The sequence below is a fragment of the Eubalaena glacialis genome, chromosome 15 (assembly GCF_028564815.1).
Source record: "Eubalaena glacialis isolate mEubGla1 chromosome 15, mEubGla1.1.hap2.+ XY, whole genome shotgun sequence".
In the NCBI taxonomy this organism is placed as follows: domain Eukaryota; kingdom Metazoa; phylum Chordata; class Mammalia; order Artiodactyla; family Balaenidae; genus Eubalaena; species Eubalaena glacialis.
The window spans coordinates 46223521-46243242 of record NC_083730.1 but is presented as its reverse complement, the minus strand read 5'-3'; the positions used below and the strand labels follow the sequence as shown (position 1 = coordinate 46243242).

Here is a 19722-nt window from a genome sequence, read left to right as displayed (position 1 = left end):
ACAGCTACTGAGCCTGCTCTCTAGAGCCTGTGAGCCACAACTACTGAGCCCATGCACCACAACTACTGAAGCCCTTGCACCTAGAGCTGGTGCTCTGCAACAAGAGAAGGCACGACAATGAGAAGCCCGCTCATCGCAACAAAGGGTAGCCCCCACTTGCCACAATTAGAGAAAGCCCGTACACAGCAACGAAGACTCAACGCAGCCAAATAAATAAATAAATACAAATAAAGTAAAAAATAAAAAAAAAAAACAAAAACAGTGGAGGGTGGCTGGGGGCGGGGTGTTGGGTGCAAGGTCATTTCTAGGAAAGTAGTTACTCTTGCTAAACCGAAAGGATAGGGTAGGTGGAGAGAACAATAAACGGAAAAGAAGTTGCCAGCGATATTCCTATGAATAATGAAAGGGAATGCAAGAAAATGAAAGCAGTTTTACCAGGGCTGTGGGATTATTTATGAAGTTATTCTCTTAAATTCTATACTTTAGAACAGAAAACATAGAGCAGCAATTAAACTGAGACTTCATTGTCATACAGACCCGTGTCTACCTTCCAGCTCCACCACTTACAAGCTGCATGGTCTTATGCCAGGTATTTAAGTTCACATGGAGGTAGTAATACCGGTTTAAGAGTGAAGGATGAAATGAGCTAAGCTATGTAATGTACTTCGCACTTTAACGGCACATGGTAAGTGCCTTATAAGTAGTAGCTAACGTTATTTATGAATTTTCTTTAACTGATTAAAATACCACTTCAACACAAATCAAAAGTGGAAAAGGGAGGAAATTTCTGCTGTTTGTCTGAAAACCAAGTCATAATTCATTGGTACTGGGAAAAACAGTCTTTGCTAGGGCCTGTGGGTGAGACCGCGCCGGCGGCTTCCTCTACCTTGGAGGTCAGAGGTTCGCGAGATATGAAGTCTGCAGCCCCGCCCTGCTGTATCGGAATTTTTCCACAGGGGATTTGACAGTAACAGAACTATTAGTAGCATCTCCTTGAGAACCATCTGGCATTGATTTTTCCACTGTTGCCTGAAGGAGTACTCTCCAGAGCCTGAAAGTGAAGGAAACACTGATCCTTCTCTTACCTCTGCAACTGCTGACCTAGAATCCCCTGATTTTTCTGTATTCTCTTTGACACAGAGACAAGCTAGAAGGAGACCACCACTATGCCATAGAAAAGGCCATTATTTCTGAGTTAGGCCAGGGGCACAGTGGTTCAGTTTACAATTCGTGTTTAGTTTTTATTCCTGTAAGTTTTATGTTTAGGATAGAATTAACTCATAATTAATGCTAATTTTATATTATTCTAACATTAAAATTTTCCATTTAAATTTTGCTTGTCCTTTGCATTACTGCTACTCTACCATCACTATTGATAACTTCAGTTTTTGACCAACCTTTTGGCTACTCATTCTTATCTGGCAATGGAGTTCCAGATGATTCTCTGAAGCAAATCTAATAAAGCAGTATTTCCATTAAATCTTTTTTATTTTTTAAACATGGGGGTGATTTCTTAATTTATTTTTCTATTTATTTATTTTTGGCTGTGTTGGGTCTTCGTTTCTGTGCGAGGGCTTTCTCTAGTTGCGGCAAGCGGGGGCCACTCTTCATCGCGGTGCGCGGGCCTCTCACTATCGTGGCCTCTCTTGTTGCGGAGCACAGGCTCCAGACGCGCAGGCTCAGTGGTTGTGGCTCACGGGCCTAGTTGCTCCGTGGCATGTGGGATCTTCCCAGACCAGGGCTCGAACCCGTGTCCCCTGCATTGGCAGGCAGATTCTCAACCACTGCGCCACCAGGGAAACCCCCATTAAATCTTTTGAGTGTGTTAGTTTATGTATTACAGTTAGCAGTTGTAAATACAAAGGTTAAATATAAGACGAATATAGAGCTGCTTATTTCTCTTTTTTTGAGTGGAATCATCTTTGATTAGACTCATGTAAATTTTAAAATTTATTTTAAAAAATGACAAACTGTATTGGTGTATTTCTTTTTTTAATTAATTTTTATTGGAGTATAGTTGATTTACAATGTTGTGTTAGTTTCTGCTGTACAGCAAAGTGAGTCAGTGATACATATACATAGATCCGCTCTTTTTTAGATTCTATTCCCATATAGGTCATTACAGAGTATTGAGTAGAGTTCCCTGTGCTGTACAGTAAGTCCTTATTATCTATTTTATATATAGTAGTGTGTATGTGTCAATCCCAGTCCCCCAATTTATCTCCCCTCCCCCATTTCCCTCCATAAGTTTGTTTTCTACATCTGTGACTCTATTTCTGTTTTGTAAATAGGTTCGCTTGTACCGTCTTTTAAGATTCCACATATAAGCGATATCATATGATTGATACGCTTCTGATCACAAAATTGCTTGCTAAAAAAAAAATGCTCAGTAGACCCTTGTTGGCATTTTAATAGTGACTGGTTTTACATATTGGATGGGAAGCCAGTTTTATACTGGGACCAATAAGAGAAGAAAATAGGCCAATACAATTCATTAGAGGTATATACATACACTACAAAACAATTGTGGCACATTCTTTTTAACATGCTGGATCGAATTGCCTGGTGCCCTGAAGAAGGACTTATGGATTTAAGTTAATTCTCTTTGTATGATCTTTTATATAAATCTTGGATATTGTGCTTTTAATATATTTCCATTTACAGTGATGATATGTTATTTTGGTATACTCCAACTGAAGTTGGAGAACTGCTACACTTTTAATAATCCCAGTTGAAGTCTTAAAATTAATAAACTCACTCCGGTGTCCATTGGTCCACAACACCTCTTCTTTCAACATGTGCTGCTAACTGTAAAGGGACACAAAGTGACCCCACCCAGCCAGCACCTCACCTAACCTGCCCGGGCAACATCTGGAAAAAGGCTCTGTGTATCTAGCACGGCACCTGGAGGGTTGCTTCACAGCATGTCCTCATCCTGGCCCAGGGGTATGCACCGAATTCCCAGGTGGACCGTGTCTCTCCACCCTGTCCCACTTTTCCTATTGCTTGTGCAAAAGATCAGAAGACCAAATACAAACAGAGGAGGGAAAAGAGGAACACAAGCACTGCATAGAACGTATTTATTCTAGCACTTTCTTATAGACAGTAGTTGTTTACTTCAACATCTGAGGACACCACTGGTCTTTCACATGGTGCAACTGATATGGATTTGGATATAATGTCAAAAAAATGACACCCACAACCCTTACTGCTATGCTATTTTTCAAGAGGAGAAGTTGTTCTTCAGTTTGAGGCACAGAAAAAGAGCTCTTACCATTGATTTTCCCATAAATTTCTTCATAAAATTCATACAGTAGCTGTTGTTACCACTCCAGATCATTGGAATTTAACCTCTACCATAATTTCTGTGGGTCTCTTTTTCAACTGATGTACCTTTCAAATTGTGAGGGCACAGGCTAGAAATAAATGGTGTGTTAGGCCTATTTGTATGCTTGAGTTGTCCATTTGTAAAGTGGGAATAACAAAGTTTACACCTGCTTTATTCTAGGGACATCTTTAATACTGTAAGATATTTTCAGTTACCTATGTTATGCCTTAAAAAAATCAAGTCTGTCTGTTTTCACCATATCCTATATTATTTTCTGGACTTGGGAACTCAGAGTGTCAACATAAGGAAACAAACAGCATAAATAAAACAGACTCAGTCCTACCTATATATCTGATGCTATAATGGGAAAAACCTGACACCTGTAACCTTGCGTAGTGACCACAAACATAGACTTAGGAGGCTGAGCTATGTGGTGCCAAACTCTGGCTCTGCTACATGGGGATTGTTCGACTTTGGACAAGTTACTCTCTTAGCCTAAATTTTGAAAAGGGGATCAGAAAGAAATGTGTCATTGTACACATTCAACTATACACACACATATGTATATAAATGCACATGTATGTATATGAATGTATACATGGCTTAATTGTTATTATACTGACATATACACACATCCATATATGTACTTGGCATTAAACATTGTGCATGATTTGTAGTAATCAATCAAAATAGTATCTGTTGTTATCTTTATTGTCTGCTAGCTTAAAGAACATTTCCATAATGGGAGCATATTTATATACACTCATGTGTACCAATAAAGTATATTTTTGCCTTCCCCAGGTGGAAAGACATAATTTATCTATATTATTTGCTTATAATGGCAGCACAGAAAGCAATCACATTTTTTTGGAATTAAAGCCTGAAGCATTGACATTATTCTGTGATAAAAGATGGATAGTTGTGTAGGTAATAGAAGAATATTCAATGGCAAATTTTTGGTGTTGTGCAAAATCACAAAGAGATCTTATATTTGTATGCAGTTAATCATGGACTACTTTGTTAATATTGTTTCTAATTTTGTTTTAAACTACTATTTAAATCATTTATTGTTACTTATCTTTTCATCATTTGTGATCTTGCCTCCCCAAATAGACTATGTCGCCTATAAATATGCCAATGCTTTCCGAGTACTTAATGCCTTAATTTTTCTTTCAAATGTGTCCATTTGAAATGTTGAAGGATGCAGTGTAACTGCTTTCACTTCACTGGAAATCAGTTTACTAATCTGCAAAATGAGAGAACTGGGTCAGAAACCCTCTATGGTCCTTTCCCATTCTAGGCATGCCATGATTTCATGTTCATTGAAGTAGAACACCCCAAATGTGGATTTGGTTCAAACATTACTCAGTTGTGCTGTCCACTGAAAGTTACAGAAATATTTCACCGAGTTATTCCTGGAGTCAGACAGCATGTTTTGAGAATATGCTGTAACGTGACTGTCCATGGTTGCAGAAAATGGCAATGGTCGGAAAGGCACGGGGACAGCTGCCCCTAACATGCTAACTGGGAAACCTAGCAACAAACAGCAGTGAGATTGCTTAGCAGGAAAACTGAAGACAGTATTCAAGTGTGAAAAACCAATTATGCTGAAACCAGAGACGAAGATTTAGGACCTTACCTGGGGGGGGAACTCATAAGTCTTTCATTCAGCAAAACTTCATTTGTGATGATGTTCTTCTCCCTTTAAGAAGAGAATCGTGCCTCATTGTACCATCAAATGACACTTCAGATTGTGGAGGTGTGCTAACACCATTCAGGATCACATGTCGGATGCCCGTATTTCTGATGAACACTATGAATCTTTATTACTCTCGATAGGTTTATAGGTAGGAATTTTTAAATTGTCTTTGTAAATACAGAGATATGTATGTTTCGGTGCCATGGTATTTACCAGTGTAATCTCATCCAGTATTGAGGAGGCAGGGTCAAGGTGGTGGACAGATTACATTAGCAATGCATGTAAGTAACTCTCTCCTGGAAACTGACATCTCTGCTGTTGTCAAAGTAACCCAAAGGATCTGCTGCTTGCCCATCATGTGGAACCACATTTCTCAAGGAATGGTCCATTGACCCCCTGCATCAGAACCAGCTGGGGGACTGTTAAAAATGCAGCTTCCATAGCTCACTCCTGGCTCCCTGAATTGAAATATCTTGGAATGAGGCCATTTTAATAAACTCCTCAGGTGATTCTGATGCTACATAAAGTTTGAGAACCCTTGACATGAACAGAGTGACTTGTCAAAATCGCAGTATGGCCATTTCACTCTTCTACCTAACCTCCTAACTGGCTCCGCTAAGCCACAGAAGCAAGTTGAAATTTTTTCACCTGTCAAATACAGCTTTCATGATATATCCTCTGCCTAGGTCTCTGGTTTTTTTCTCTCCTTACCGCCTGCTGTGTGCTTAAAATTGCAGCAACAGAGAACTGCTTGTAGACTCAAACAGAGCATGCTGCTGCTTGCCTCCTTATCTGTGCTCACCAGGTCCTCTATCTGGAATGCTCTGCCCTTCTATCTTTCATTCCAGATTCCCTCTATTTGGAATGCTCTTTCTTTCTCCTCCCCTTCATTACATTCCACCTGAGCTAAGTCAGCACCAATAATGATCTTTCTCTAGATTGGTCTTATCATATTGAATAACAAAAGTAATGCTATTTTTCTGTCCATCTTACCTACTTGGCCATGAAAGGCCTTGAGAACGCAGAATAAATATGTAAGTGAGTTTGGTGGCAAGCAACAGAGCTCAACTCAATAAATTAATCAAGAAAAAAGAGGAAGCACTGGTAAGATACTGCATAGCTGGGAGATAAATAGGAAGTGTGTCAACTGTACTTAGGAAGGACAGACACCAGGGAAGCTGCAGATCCCAGCAACAGGATCTCCTACTCAGGACAGGGGAGGGCAATGAGGGCTACAAAGCAGACACATGATTGGTGGCCCCACTGAGGTCGTGTGAGATGATGAAAAGTCAATTCCTCCAAAGGAAGAGGATGTGGTGCTGTTACTGAAAAAGGTTAGGAGATACTGGGCAGACAAAAACAACAGCTTCCACTCCATTGAGTCTTTTTTTTTTTTAAATAAATAAATTTATTTATTTGTTTGTTTGTTTATCTATTTATTCTTGGCTGTGTTGGGTCTTTGTTGCTGCACGTGGGCTTTCTCTAGTTGAGGCGAGCGGGGGCTACTCTTCGTTGCGGTGCGCAGGCTTCTCATTGCAGTAACTTCTCTTGTTGCGGATCACAGGCTCTAGGCGCACAGGCTTCAGTAGTTGTGGCACACGGGCTCAGTAGTTGTGGCTCGTGGGCTCTAGAGCACAGGCTTAGTAGCTGTGACGCACGGGCTTAGTTGCTCCGCGGTATGTGGGATCTTCCTGGACCAGGGATTGAACCCATGTCCCCTGCATTGGCAGGCAGATTCTTAACCACTGCGCCACCAGGGAAGTCCCTCCATTGAGTCTTGCTCCTGCTTGTGTCCCCAGAGTCTAGTGAGGAGCGTGACACCCGGTAGGCTCTCCTTGGATGTTTGCTGAATAAACAAAGCCAGAGATAACTAACATTTATTTAATACTACCTGCCAGGCAATGAGCAAGGGTTTCAACATTATTGCATTTGACCTCTCACAACAGTTCTACAAGTAAACATTATCTGTGTTTTGAAAATGAGGAAACGAAACCAAAGAAGTAACTTGCCAAGGTCACTCAGCAAGAGAAAGAGCTAGGATCTTGAACATGTACTGCACTGCCTTCCCCCAGTGAGAAATATATAATGCTTTTTCTCCATAAGAAGTATAACATCTCTTTTTTCAACAATATCCCTGTTTAGTTAACAGTGTCTTAGAGATACTTCCCATGTTATCCCAGGGAAGGCCAGTATTGCATAGTGGTTAAATTCGTAGGTATTGAGAGAGATTTCCTGGGTTGGACTCCCAGCTCTGCTTTTTACCATGAATGTGATCTGAGGCAAGTTTTTAACCTATCTGAACCTCTGTTTCTCTGGAAAATCAGGAGGACAAACTTAGTTACCTATGTCATAGGGTTACCACGAGGATTAAATTAATTACTATATATAAAGCATTTAGCTTAATACCTGATATATAGTTAAGTGCTATAAAATTTTGCTTGTTCTTTTTATTACTGCATTGCCTTCCACAGAATGTGTGTACAATAATATAATCATTCCCCATGGAAATTTTGTTAGCTGCATATTTTTGATATTATAGACAATGCTTCAAAGAACATTTCTGTTTATATCTCCTTGTTATATGTTTGTCTACACAATAGTTCAAGGATTAGAATTATTGCGTTAAAGGGTATATGTACGTTAAAATTAATTTTTATCTATTACAGTGCATACACAGCACAAATATCAAAATATGCAAAAGATCATGCAATAAAATTACTTCTTCCCATTCTTGCTCCCCAGCAACCAATTAGTTCCCCTCCCTTGAGGCAATCACACTTATTCATTCCTTGTGTATATTTTTAAGGATATTAATATGCATATGCCAGTACAAATACGTGTGTGTGTGTATGTATGTGTGGATGCGTGCATATGGGCTTTTAAAAAATATAAATGATAGTATTCAATACATACAGTTGTGCTCCTAAAGCCTTTTTCACAACAATATATGTTGGAGAGCTTCCTTGGAGGAGAGTTACAGAGTTGCTGTTCTTTTTTAAAGACTGCATAGTATTCCATTGTAAAGATGTACCATAATGTATTTAATCACTCTAGTATTGATAGACATTCAAAGTATTTCTAATATTTTGCTATTACAAACAATACTATAATAAACATCCCTGTCTTTTCACCCACATGCATTTTTCAAATGAAACACAACAAACGGGCCTAAAAATGGCAAGCTGCACATTCTTTTGCGGAGGGGAGATGGCTGCGTTGGGTCTTTGTTGCTGTGGGCGGCCTTTCTCCAGTTGCGGTGAGCAGGGGCTACTCTTCCTTGCGGTGCGCGGGCTTCTCATTGCGGTGGCTTCTCTTGTTGCGGAGCACAGGCTCCAGGCGTGCAGGCTTCAGTAGTCGTGGCTCGAGGGCTCTAGAGCGCAGCCTCAGTAGTTGTGGTGCACGGGCTTAGTTACTCCCTGGCATGTGAGATCTTCCCGGACCAGGGCTCGAGCCCCTGTCCCCTGCATTGGCAGGCGGATTCCTAACCACTGCGCCACCAGGGAAGTCCAAGCTGCACATTTTTAAATGATGCTTTATCTGTTTGTTAAGTAAATTTACCATACTTTACAAAAACATTTTCCTATTATGGACATTTAGATTTCCTCTAAGTTTCTGGTATGAACAATAAACTTCAAAGAATATAGAGACGTCTTTCTCATATCTTCAACACTACTTAAAATTGTAAATTCATTTCTTTTCATTACTCCTAGAAGGAACTAAGTAAGGAAAGTATGTATTTTTTCTGGCAATTTTATTCTCCTTTTGATTTAGTGAGAGATTCATCAGCTTTCTTGATACCAGAGAGGTTGATTATAGGGCTTTCAAATTTCTTTTGTACTAACCTATACTTCTGATGCCTTTCAGGGCCTAGAGTCTGGATTGTAAATTTATTCTCTGGCTGATTCCTCCATCATCATCATCATCATGATCATCATCATCATCATCATCATCATTACTGTCAATTTTATAAGTTTATTAAGAGCCTTATAAATAATATCAGATGTTTAATTTTCATCTATCCTCCCAGGTCCCAGTTTCCTGCCTTAATTTATCTAATTTTTGTCTTATTCTTTTCTAAGATTCTCAGTACTTCTCATCTCTACACAAGTGCCTTAGTGAAAAGCACATGGATTTTAAAACAAAAGATCTGGTATTAAAGTATGGATCTGCCACATATTTGCTATGTGACCTTTGCTAAGTTACATTCTCTGAGCCTATAAAATGGGAACATATAATATCTATCTTGTGAAATTAGTATTGAATTACATATATAAAGAGAAATACATGTATCAGCTCCTACACGCAACGCTCCTCCTACACTTCACATTCATTATGTCTACTCTTATTAGAGTAGCCGCCACAGGAGAAATAGGAAGGCCAATACCGCAGACTATGAGAAAATCAAGGAGATGATAGCATGAGATGGATGTGGTGTAGAAAGTCACCAAACTAAGACCTGAGATTTGAATTAGAGGAGCTGAGAGTTGTGGGTGTTGGTAGGAAGTGTTCAAACAGAGCAAAAAAGCATGTATAAAGGCGCTGAGGTCAGAAAGAGCTTAGTACAGTCAAGGAATTATAAGAAGTAGAGAAATTTAGGACCATGCAGAATAAGGGAGAGAGTGATAGCAGATGGGGCCCACAATGGTATTTTGGGAGGCCCTATTGTTGGCCTATCCAACTTCCTTATCTTCTTCTTTCCCAGTAAAGAACCCCAGATTGTATTGCTCAGACAACTGAAGTGCCAAGCCCGATGGAGTACATTATGAGTTTAAGCCAGTTAGAGTACCCTCACTATCCTCTGCTGGTGACTGGTTTAAGAACCGTCATGGGGCCCAGTTTAGACAAATAGGATATAAGGGGAAGTCTGCAGAAGAAGGCCCCTAGGAAATGTTTTCCTCCCACTTAAAAAGAGAAGGAGCTAATAGAAGGAAACTCTATCTTTCCTTTCTGTTTTTGGAGATGGTTGTGTGTAGATGTGATTATTGGCGCACTTCCTGCCATCTTTCTGCCATGAGGAAGACACTACTGATACACTGGGGATGGCAGAGGGCTGAGACCTTAAGGACATCTTTAACTGCTGAGCCAACTCTGGAACTGCTTCGCTCTGGACTAATTTACATATTAGATAACAAATATCCTTATTGATTAAGGCACGTTCAGTTGAATTTCTATTCCCTGCTGCTGAAGGTATTCTACTGATTATAATTATGGAAGGAGTAAGGTCATGAAGAGCTTCGTAGATCGTGCTAAGGATTTGAAATGTAATCCTAAGGGTTATGGAGAGCCATTTAAGTCTTTTGAGCATGGAGTGACACAAGATAGGATATCTCTTCAAAAGGTCACTTTAGTTGCGATGTGGATAATAGATTGGACAGTGGCAATTGTGGATGCAGGAGGAGCAGATAGGAACTATTGCAACAGGTCACACAAGAGAACACAGTGGTTTAAAGTAAGTGGTGGCTGGCCATGGGAATAGAGAAAAATGAAACAATTCAAGAACTGTTGAGAGATATATTGGAGGCAGAACTGTGATTGGGGTTGATTCAATGTGAGTGAAGAAGAGGAAGAAATCAAAGATGGCTCCCAGGTGTCTGGACTGAGCTACTAGGTAGATTATGATGCCATTTACTAAGAGAGGAATAAACAACTGGAGGTAGAACAGGTGGGAAGTCACAATAATGAGTTCATTGTTGGCGGTGTTGAGTTGAAGGTGCCTGAAGCAACCAGGTGATTATATCAAGCAGTTGGGCATTTGAGTGCCTAGAGGAAAGATAAAGAGTTTGGAATCTAGATGGTAACAGAATCTATGTGATTTTTGAGATTCTTAGGTAGGGAATGAGTGATCAGAAAGGAAAAGGTCCCAAGACAGAATCCTACGATCCCTAGCACTTAGCTTTTCCATGGAGCAGGGGAGTCCAGCAAAGGAGACTGAGAAAGAACAGCCAGAAAGAAAGAAGGAAAGCCAAAGCGTGTTTCTACAAGGAGGGAGCAGTCAACACTGACAAATGCAGTTGAGAGGTGAAGCAAGAAAAATACTAAAAGGAGTCTATTAGATTTATCCACATAAAAGCCACCCACCAGTAACACTGATGACGAAGCAGTTTTTGGACAGATAAAGTGGTCAGTTCAGAACCCAGGTTAGATGGCATAAGGATGGAGTAATTAAGAAATGAAGACCTAAAAACTAGAGAATCAAGTCAAGAAATTTGGCCTTAAAGAAGACATAGTGTAGGAGCTGAGGGAAATGCGGGATCAAGGGAAGGTTTTTGTTTATCTTTTACAGGTAGCAATAGCTATCTTTCCTTCACTCCTATATCCAATTCATGAGCAAGCCCATTTAGGTCTTTGTCTAAAATATATCACAAACCTGTCCATCTCTCACCTACTACCCAGATGACTCCCTGGTTCGGGCCATTATTATCCTCACTTGGATTCATTCAGTAGCCTCCTAACTGGTTTCTCTGCTTCCATTCTTATTTTGTTCCTCTCTTTTCCAAACCACACAGCAGTGGAAGTAAATCAAACATGGCACCTGGAATAAAACCCAAACTCTTGGTCTTGCCCTGTAAGACTGGGTATGATCAGGACCGTCTCCTACCTCATCTCATCGCATTTACACCCCTGGTCCCTCATGCTCCAGCTCCACACCCTTGATTCTGCTTTTTGTTGTTGTTGTTGTTCTTGCCTTGCTCACTGTTCCCAGAGCTTAGCAAGATTCTTCCTAAATCTCTGAGTGGCTGACTCCTTTTCATTATTCATGACTCTGCTCAAATGTCACTGCATCCAAGAAGTCTTCCCTGACCTTCTTACCCTCCCCGCCCCCATCCTCACTCCCTGTTTTATCTTCTTTTTGGCTCTTATCAGCTGAAATGAACTTGTTCATTTATTTATTTATTGTTGATTACTTATGTCTTCTCATTAAAAGTAAAGTCTGGGGAAAACTGGGTGAAGTTTATAGAATTATTATGTATTATCGTTTGTGTGTATTGCATATGCATATTATGTATTACCATGGATTTTTTTAAATAAAAAGAGCGTGAATTTATATCTCCAAAAAAAAAAAAATGTTTTTTAAGTAAGTTCTGTGAGAACTGGGATTTTGTTTGCTTGTTGGGAACTGTGTCCCCATCACCAGAAAGGAGTCTGGCATGCAGTGGGCATTAAAGTCTTATTAAACGCGTGAATTAATAAATGCTATATTTGGTCATAAATATTCAAAAGAGGATGGAGAGGGGAATACAAACAACAGCAGGAGATTCTAAGGCGACGAAACTGGAAGGGGTGGGAGACGGGAGGGTCCTAGGATTTAGCACTAGAATCCCTGTCCTAGCGTTAGGATTCGAATCCAGGTCCCAGAACTCTTTCCACTATTGCATGCTACCTCTCCATTTATGCAGTGTTGATTACATGACGGAGGTGGTGATTAGCACTTTCTTAGGAGACGCTCGTAGATCATCTTTGTGGCCTATTATGATTACAACAGTGCAGGACCCATAGGACCACCACCTTACAAGTGGGTGTTCTCTGATTGCCTTCAAACAGGACCACGCCCGCACTTTCATTCACTTGCTACAGTGGTTCGGAAGGAGGAGGCGGGCGATTGCTTGGAAGGCTCACTGCCCGCCCAGGTCCTCTGCTCTGCAGTTGAGGTGTCAGGTTTCAGTCCTCCCAGGGCCACTGGACGTCGCGGCGTGCACGGTGCGGCGGCCGCCTCCGCCTCCAAGCCTAGACTTAGGCAGCGAGCGAAGGCTCACTTCAGACGCGCGGCCGCGCACTCGGCCTGCCGCAGACCGAGGCTGGGCCCCGCGGCGGAGGCTGCTTCGGGGCTGCGCTGGCTGCGCGCTCTGGGAGGCGGCGATCGCGGCTGGGCCGGGACTTCCTTCCTCCACCGCGCGACAACAAAACAAGCCGGCTGCAGGCACCGGGCTCTTGGCAACGGTCTGGGCCGGAGGCGCAGCGATGGGCTCCGTGCTGAGCAGCGATAGCGGAAAATCCGCGCCCGCCTCGGCCACCCCGCGGGCCCTGGAGCGCAGGGGGGACCCCGAGCTGCCCGTCACGTCCTTCGACTGCTCCGTCTGCCTCGAGGTGTTGCACCACCCCGTCCGGACCCGCTGTGGCCACGTGTAAGTGCCAGGGGAGCTGGGTTTGCCCGCCCACCCCCTGGGGAGGGCGATGTTAGCGGAGCCGTTGGGGATCTGGGGGTTCAGAAGCCGGCGCTTGAAGGAAACTGCTGCAGGGAGAGACCTGGACCCGTCGAGAGCGGACCACGGGGAAAGTGCCCAGTCGGAAGGTGACACAGGATTTCAGGAGGAGAAAACAGCAGCAAGCGGGCCCTGCAGCCCCCGTGGAGCCGCCTCCTCCCGCAGCCCAAGTGCGGAGTCCCTGGGACGGGAATTCCGGGCGCGAGAGCCGCGGGGAGCAAGGGCTTGCCGGCTGAGGAGGGCGCGCTTGGCAGGAGAAGCAGCACCCGCCTGGGCCCAAGGCAGGGGCTCCCGCCGAGCGCAGTTCCCGCTCCACTCGGTTAATCGGGCGGTGCTTCCTTCTCCGCCCGGAACCCGGGTCGGTTTTGTTTTGCTGGCTCTGTGCACGTGTTCTAGAACGCCCGCGAGGCTGGTCTCTTAAGCAAACAAGGATCTGTGCAAACTGTCCTTCCATCCCCACCTCCCTTTCCCAACACAGACACCCAAACCCCTCAAAGGTCAATCAAACGGGAACGTCCAAGTGACTTTCTGTAGTCGTTAAGAGTTGAACAAGCCGCCAGGGCGGGGTCTGCGGCTTGAACGTTACCCCCCAAGCCCGCGAATGCAGCAGTTTAAAACACAGCCAACCGAGTAAAGGAGGTCGCAGACTACCTGCCTTACGCACCGCCTCCCCACCGCGGTAGGAAGTAGAGATAAAAATAACTGTCTTAAACCACGTACACACCAACTAAAACTCGCTGTTAGCGCACAGCCGTGGTAGTTTCTAGGAAGAGTTTTAAAACAAAATCCCTTTATAAAATTGGCACGTCCTTAACGTGTGCCTGAGTAACTAGTAGTAGGGGTTGGATCTATGAGTTTGTGTTCTATTTGCTTAAAAGCCTTCTTCCCGTGGATGCGTGGGTGTGTGACTGTGTGTGGGTGAGATTGGTGGGGGGCGGGCGGGGGAGGGGATTTCATAGAGCATGAGTGGAAACCCACTTAATGTCTTATCTGGACCGCCGACTAACTAGTTTGATGAAGCCCCGAGGCAGTAAGTGCTTTCTGGCTTATCAGGAAAAAAGAAGTATCATAAATCATGAATGCAAGTGCACAAACCGTCTTTAAAAGGACTTAGGTGGTCCTTGACACCTATAGCCTAGTATCTGAGAAGCAGTTTTCAACACCGAAAAGCCCAGCAGAGAGCCAGGGAGAAAAATCTGCAGCCCACACAATGTTTAAAGAAAGAGTGTCCCTGGGCCTTCTTTTGTGGCCATAGTTTCAGGGCCTGTTGTTTCAGCTCTGTACTTTAAACTCAAGGCTAATTTACCTCCTGTCTGATTACTGACGTTGTTTCCCAGCTGTCCAGATGTAGCTCATTGACATAATTCCCCAAGGCCAAGATGGAAGCCGAGATGTTATTGCGTTATATGAAATACATTGATTAGTTCAGAGCAGTAATAACCCCAGGATACCTGCATTTAAATTTAGTCTGTATTAGCATTAAAACTTTTAGGTTGCACCGAAGACACACAGTGGGCCTCAAGTCTTGGAAGATTTTCTTGTGTAGAACTGAACTGGGCAGCTTTGCTATTGGAGATTGTTATCTTACTGTTTTCCCTGGTTTGGATTTTGAATGCTATAACTTAGTGTGTGCAGTGTTTTGCTTCTGCTAAAGAGTTATATAAATTTGCAAAATGTTGAATCCTTTGTTTAATCTTTTTCTTTGTTAGAGTGAATAGGAAACCAGCAACTGGAAAAATAGTCATGAAGTAGCACAATAAGGGCTGGACAAAATTGCCTTCCCTCACTTTACTGTTCTTTGTTTTGACAAATCTATGTCCATTGTTCTGGCCGGGGGGCAGAATTTCCATATTCCTACTTTTGGCAAATTTACTTGGGCCTCTTCCACTTTGTAAATGTGAACTAGAGTCCCTTCTGCTCTGGGGATGGTGAGCCTTCCTAACACTGTTTGTACTTCCTAAATGAATTACTCTCTTCCATTGAACTTAATTTGGAAAATGAGGAAGTGCAAATGAAACCTCTATATTATCCCATAATTAAGCTAATTTCCAAACTTGCTGAACTGGGTTGTTTATTGCTAATTTCTGTTTATAAACTAGTTTCAAGTCAAGCAAGTATAATATGGCAACAATACCTTGAATGAATATGTATGTATGTATTGTGATGCAGTAAAACAGTGAGAGCTTCATAGCCACTAACCAGCTGTGTAATCACCACTTTGGTTCATCTTTTTGAATCTCAGCTTCTTCATTTGTAAAATAACGTGAGTAATGGAATTTTTATGAGTATTTAAAGTGTAAAAGTAGCCCATAATATAGGCTCAAAACGTTTCTTTTTTTGTTGTTTAACTTTTACTGGAGTATAGTTGATTTACAATGTTGTGTTAGTTTCAGGTGTCAAAACATAGTTTCTATTTCCATCAAAGTCATTCCGTAAAGCAAGCAAAAACCCATGAACAGGTTTTATTATTTTTTTAAAAATAATTAATTAATTAATTTACTTTTGGCTGTGCTGGGTCTTCGTTGCCGTGCGCGGGCTTTCCCTAGTTGCGGCGAGCGGGGGCTACTCTTTGTTGTGGTGCGCGGGCTTCTCATTCTGTTCTCGTCATTGCGGAGCACAGGCTCTAGGCGCTCGGAGTTAGGCAGTTGTGGCTCTCGGGCTCTAGAGCGCAGGCTCAGTAGTTGTGGCGCACGGGCTTAGTTGCTCCGCAGCATGTGGGATCTTCCTGGACCAGGGCTCGAACCCGTGTCCCTGGCGTTGGCAGATGGATTCTTAACCACTGTGCCACCAGGGAAGCCCCCAGGTTTTATTTCTTATCTCTGTGTTTCTTTTGGAATAAAACTGGGCCACAAAAGATAAGTCTGTGACATTTCCAAGATGTCCCAGATAGCCTTCCTTTTAGCTTAGTTCTTTTTTCATTTGGTGGACTTTAATTTAAGAAGTTCCATTTTAATGTCTGTCATTTCAAACTGACGTTATTCATATCTCCGTATCAGTTGTAAAAGTAGATTTGGGGGAAAAGACTTCCTACCTCTGGCTTTTTTCTATTATCAGTGAGCTGGGGAAACAGGGAGTAGATGAGTTGAAACTGCATAGGGAAACTAAAACGGAATCTGATTTACATTTAAAAGAAATATTCAAGAAATTTGGTATGGTAGATACCGAGGGAGACAAAAGTCGAAGACAGAGATATAGGGGGACAGAGTTTAGCTCAGGAGGAAGTTAATGAACTCACAATTAGGCCTGTTGAATGTACAGTAGTCTGATAGGGAGACATCTAAATGGCAATGTCCCAAAGGCACTGGGAAAGTGGGTTTAGGGACAGAGCTCAAGGCTGGAGCTAAGGGAGTTACCAAAAAGGGTCAAGAGGTTGAGGATGGGCCTAAGAGAGCTAAATACAAACCAGAGCAGACCATACGGTACAAAGAGCCACATCGCCATAGACCTGAGTTGGGTTGAGTTGCTCCAAGTCACAGAATTTGCCTAATTTTTTTAAATGAAACTGTTGAGGATAGTTCTGAAGTGCTTTCTGGTAAATGGATTAAAACGTTCCATTTGTGGTCAAGTATGAGCATCAAATTCATGGTTCTCGAAGTAGAGTCTGAGGGTTTCCTGATGTGTTTTAAACTGACCCAGAAATAGACATCAGTGCTTTCATTCTTTTTTTTTTTTAATTTTAGTATGTTTTATTTTATATTAAAATTTTTATTGAGGTAAAATTGACATATAACATTATATTATTTTCAGGCGTATGGCGTAATGATTCAATTTTTGTAAATATTGCAAAATGATCACCACCAGAAGTCTAGTTAACATCTGTCAGAATACATGGTTATAAAATTTTTCTTTCTTGTGATGATAACTTAAGATCTACTCTCTTTTTTTCCTAATTAATTATTTATTTATTTATTTTTGGCTGCGTTGGGTCTTTGTTGCTGCAGAGGGGCTTCCTGTAGTTGCGGCGAGCGGGGGCTACTCCTCGTTGCAGTGCGCAGGCTTCTCATTGCAGTGGCTTCTCTTGTTGCAGAGCACAGGCTCTAGGCACACGAGCTTCAGTAGTTGTGGCACACGGGCTCAGTAGTTGTGGTGCATGGGCTTAGTTGCTCCGCGGCATGTGGGATCTTCCCAGACCAGGGATGGAACTGGTGTCCCCTGCATTGACAGGCAGATTCTTAACCACTGCGCCACCAGGGAAGTCCCAAGATCTACTCTCTTAGCATCTTTCAAATAAGCAATACAGTATTATTAACTATAGTCACCATGCTGTATATTACATCCCATGACTTACTTATTTTATAACTCAAAGTTTGTACCTTTTGACTCCCTTTACCCTTTTCACTTCCAAAGCCCACAGTGCTTTCATTCTTACAGGAGATACGCAATCCCAAAGACTTCTTTTTAACCTAAGATTAAAGCTACTTATCCTATTATTTATTATAGATATTTATACATATTTTCTATCAGTGAGGATTCTCCAGAGAAACAACCAATAGGTTATATATAAATATATGGAGAGAGAGAGAAAGAGAGATTGATTTTAAGGAATTGATTTACATTATTGAGGGTAATTGCTCTACTTGAAGTCAACTGATTATAGATGTTAACCACATCTACAACATACCTTCACAGCAACATTTGCTTAAGTGTTGAATTAAACTGAGTACTATAGGCTGGCTAAGTTGATACATAAGACTAACCATCACATCTTTTCAACAGGCTTTTAAGGGTTATTAAAATCTGGTGATCAAAACCAAAAATTAGATCATTATCAGGCTTTACTAGAAGACACTTCAGAATTCTCTTAAGAAGCCTGACTATCAGGCAGCCATGCACACACCTACATGTTGCTCAAGCAGACAGTAGGAATCCACAGTTTTCTTAAAATTAAAGTCATTGTTTATTTAGCTTCATCGTTATCATTTTAGTTTGCTGTGGGTTGTTTGGTTAGGCCTACTGTTGCATGGGGTGCATTCGTTTTTTGATCCAGCCAACGTGACCTGCTCTGTGCTGAGCACACAGACACAAAGGCTTATCCTTTTGGAGTTTGCATTCTTATGAGGAAGGTGGACAATAAACAAGATACAGGTGTTAAGTATGTAGTTTGTTATATAGTGTTAAGGATTAAAAAAAATAAGACAAAGAAGTGAGATAGGAAGTATGTGGGAGTTGCAATATTAGGATATTTAGAGCAGTGCATCTTAAATTATCTGTTGTAAAGAACCTCTGAAGTGTTTTGTTTTAATTTCCAGCCCATCATAGACCAATAATTTTATAAAATAAAAAATGTATTGTGGAAAAATGAAATTTAAAAATACCAAAGATAGGGAGTTCCCTGGCAGTCCAGTGGTTAGGGCTCGGTGCTTTCAGTGCCGTGGCCCGGGATCCGTCCCTGGTTGGGGAACTAAGATCCCACAAGCCATGAAGTGCGGCCAATAAAAAAAAAAAAAGATATATAAAATACAAGACGTCATTTGAAAAATTGTTATTAGATTCAACAGCATAATATTACTCTGTCAGATTCCTATACAATTTTCTAAATATTACTTCTCTCAATTTCTATTCTTAATTAAGCATGGACTCTTAATAAACAGGGCCTTATTTTGTACAGTGTTGGTCCAGAGGAAAGCAGGAGGTGAGGAAGCTAGTTTGACTGGTGTGGGGACATTTATAAGAAGTTTGCCTTTTCCTCTGAGTGAGGATTTTGAGCAGATTCATGGCTTGAGCTGATTTAAAAGCATCTCTCGGGCTGCTGAGAATAGTCTGTAGAGGGAGGAGCAAGCTGAAGAGATTGAGTTCAGAGGCCGCCGTAGTAATCCAGGTGGGAGAGGACGGGTCCAGCATGGGGACCGTGGGGGTGGTGAGAATAGTAGGACTATAGAGATATCTTTGAAGGTGCCGGTGACACGATGGATTTGATGCGGAGTGTGGAAGAAAGTGAAGAATCAAGGATGGCTGCAAAGTGCTTGGCCTGAGCGAAGGCTGGAGCCGCTCTAACTGAGATGGGAGAGACTAAGAGGACGGGATGAAGATCACGGTTACGTCAAGAGTTCAGTTACTGACAAGCCAAGTTTGAGACAACCGAGTGGAGCTGTTGAGTGGACAATTGGATATGTGAGCTTGGAGTTCAGAGGAGGAGCTGGGCTGTAGATAATAAACTTGGGAATCATAAGCATATACTCGATATAAATCCGTGGGACTGGATGAGCTCATCAAGGAGTTAAGTATAGTTAGAAAAGAATAGAGGTCCAAGGACTGAGCAGCGGTGCCCACCGATATTTAGAAGCTGGAACATGGGGACTTCCCCGGTGGCGCAGTGGTTGACTCCGCACTCCCAATGCAGGGGGCCCGGGTTCGATCCCTGGTCAGGGAACTAGATCCCACATGCAGGCCGCAGCTAAGAGTTCGCAGGCCGCAACTCTTAAGGAGCCCGCCTGCCACAACTAAGACCCGGTGCAACCAAATAAATAAATAAATAAATAAATTATTTTAAAAAG

General features: G+C 42.1%; 1 protein-coding gene across 1 annotated transcript in view; it reads left to right on the top strand.

Annotated features, from left to right (window-relative positions):
• The first annotated feature begins 12781 nt into the window (after positions 1 to 12781).
• The window catches only part of RNF125 (ring finger protein 125), a 36896-nt gene continuing 29955 nt past the window's right edge, over positions 12782 to 19722 (top strand). The window contains exon 1 of the mRNA XM_061170006.1: positions 12782 to 13150. Coding sequence (XP_061025989.1) covers positions 12987 to 13150 — 164 coding nt within the window. The 5' untranslated portion in view covers positions 12782 to 12986. The remainder of the gene's footprint in view (positions 13151 to 19722) is intronic.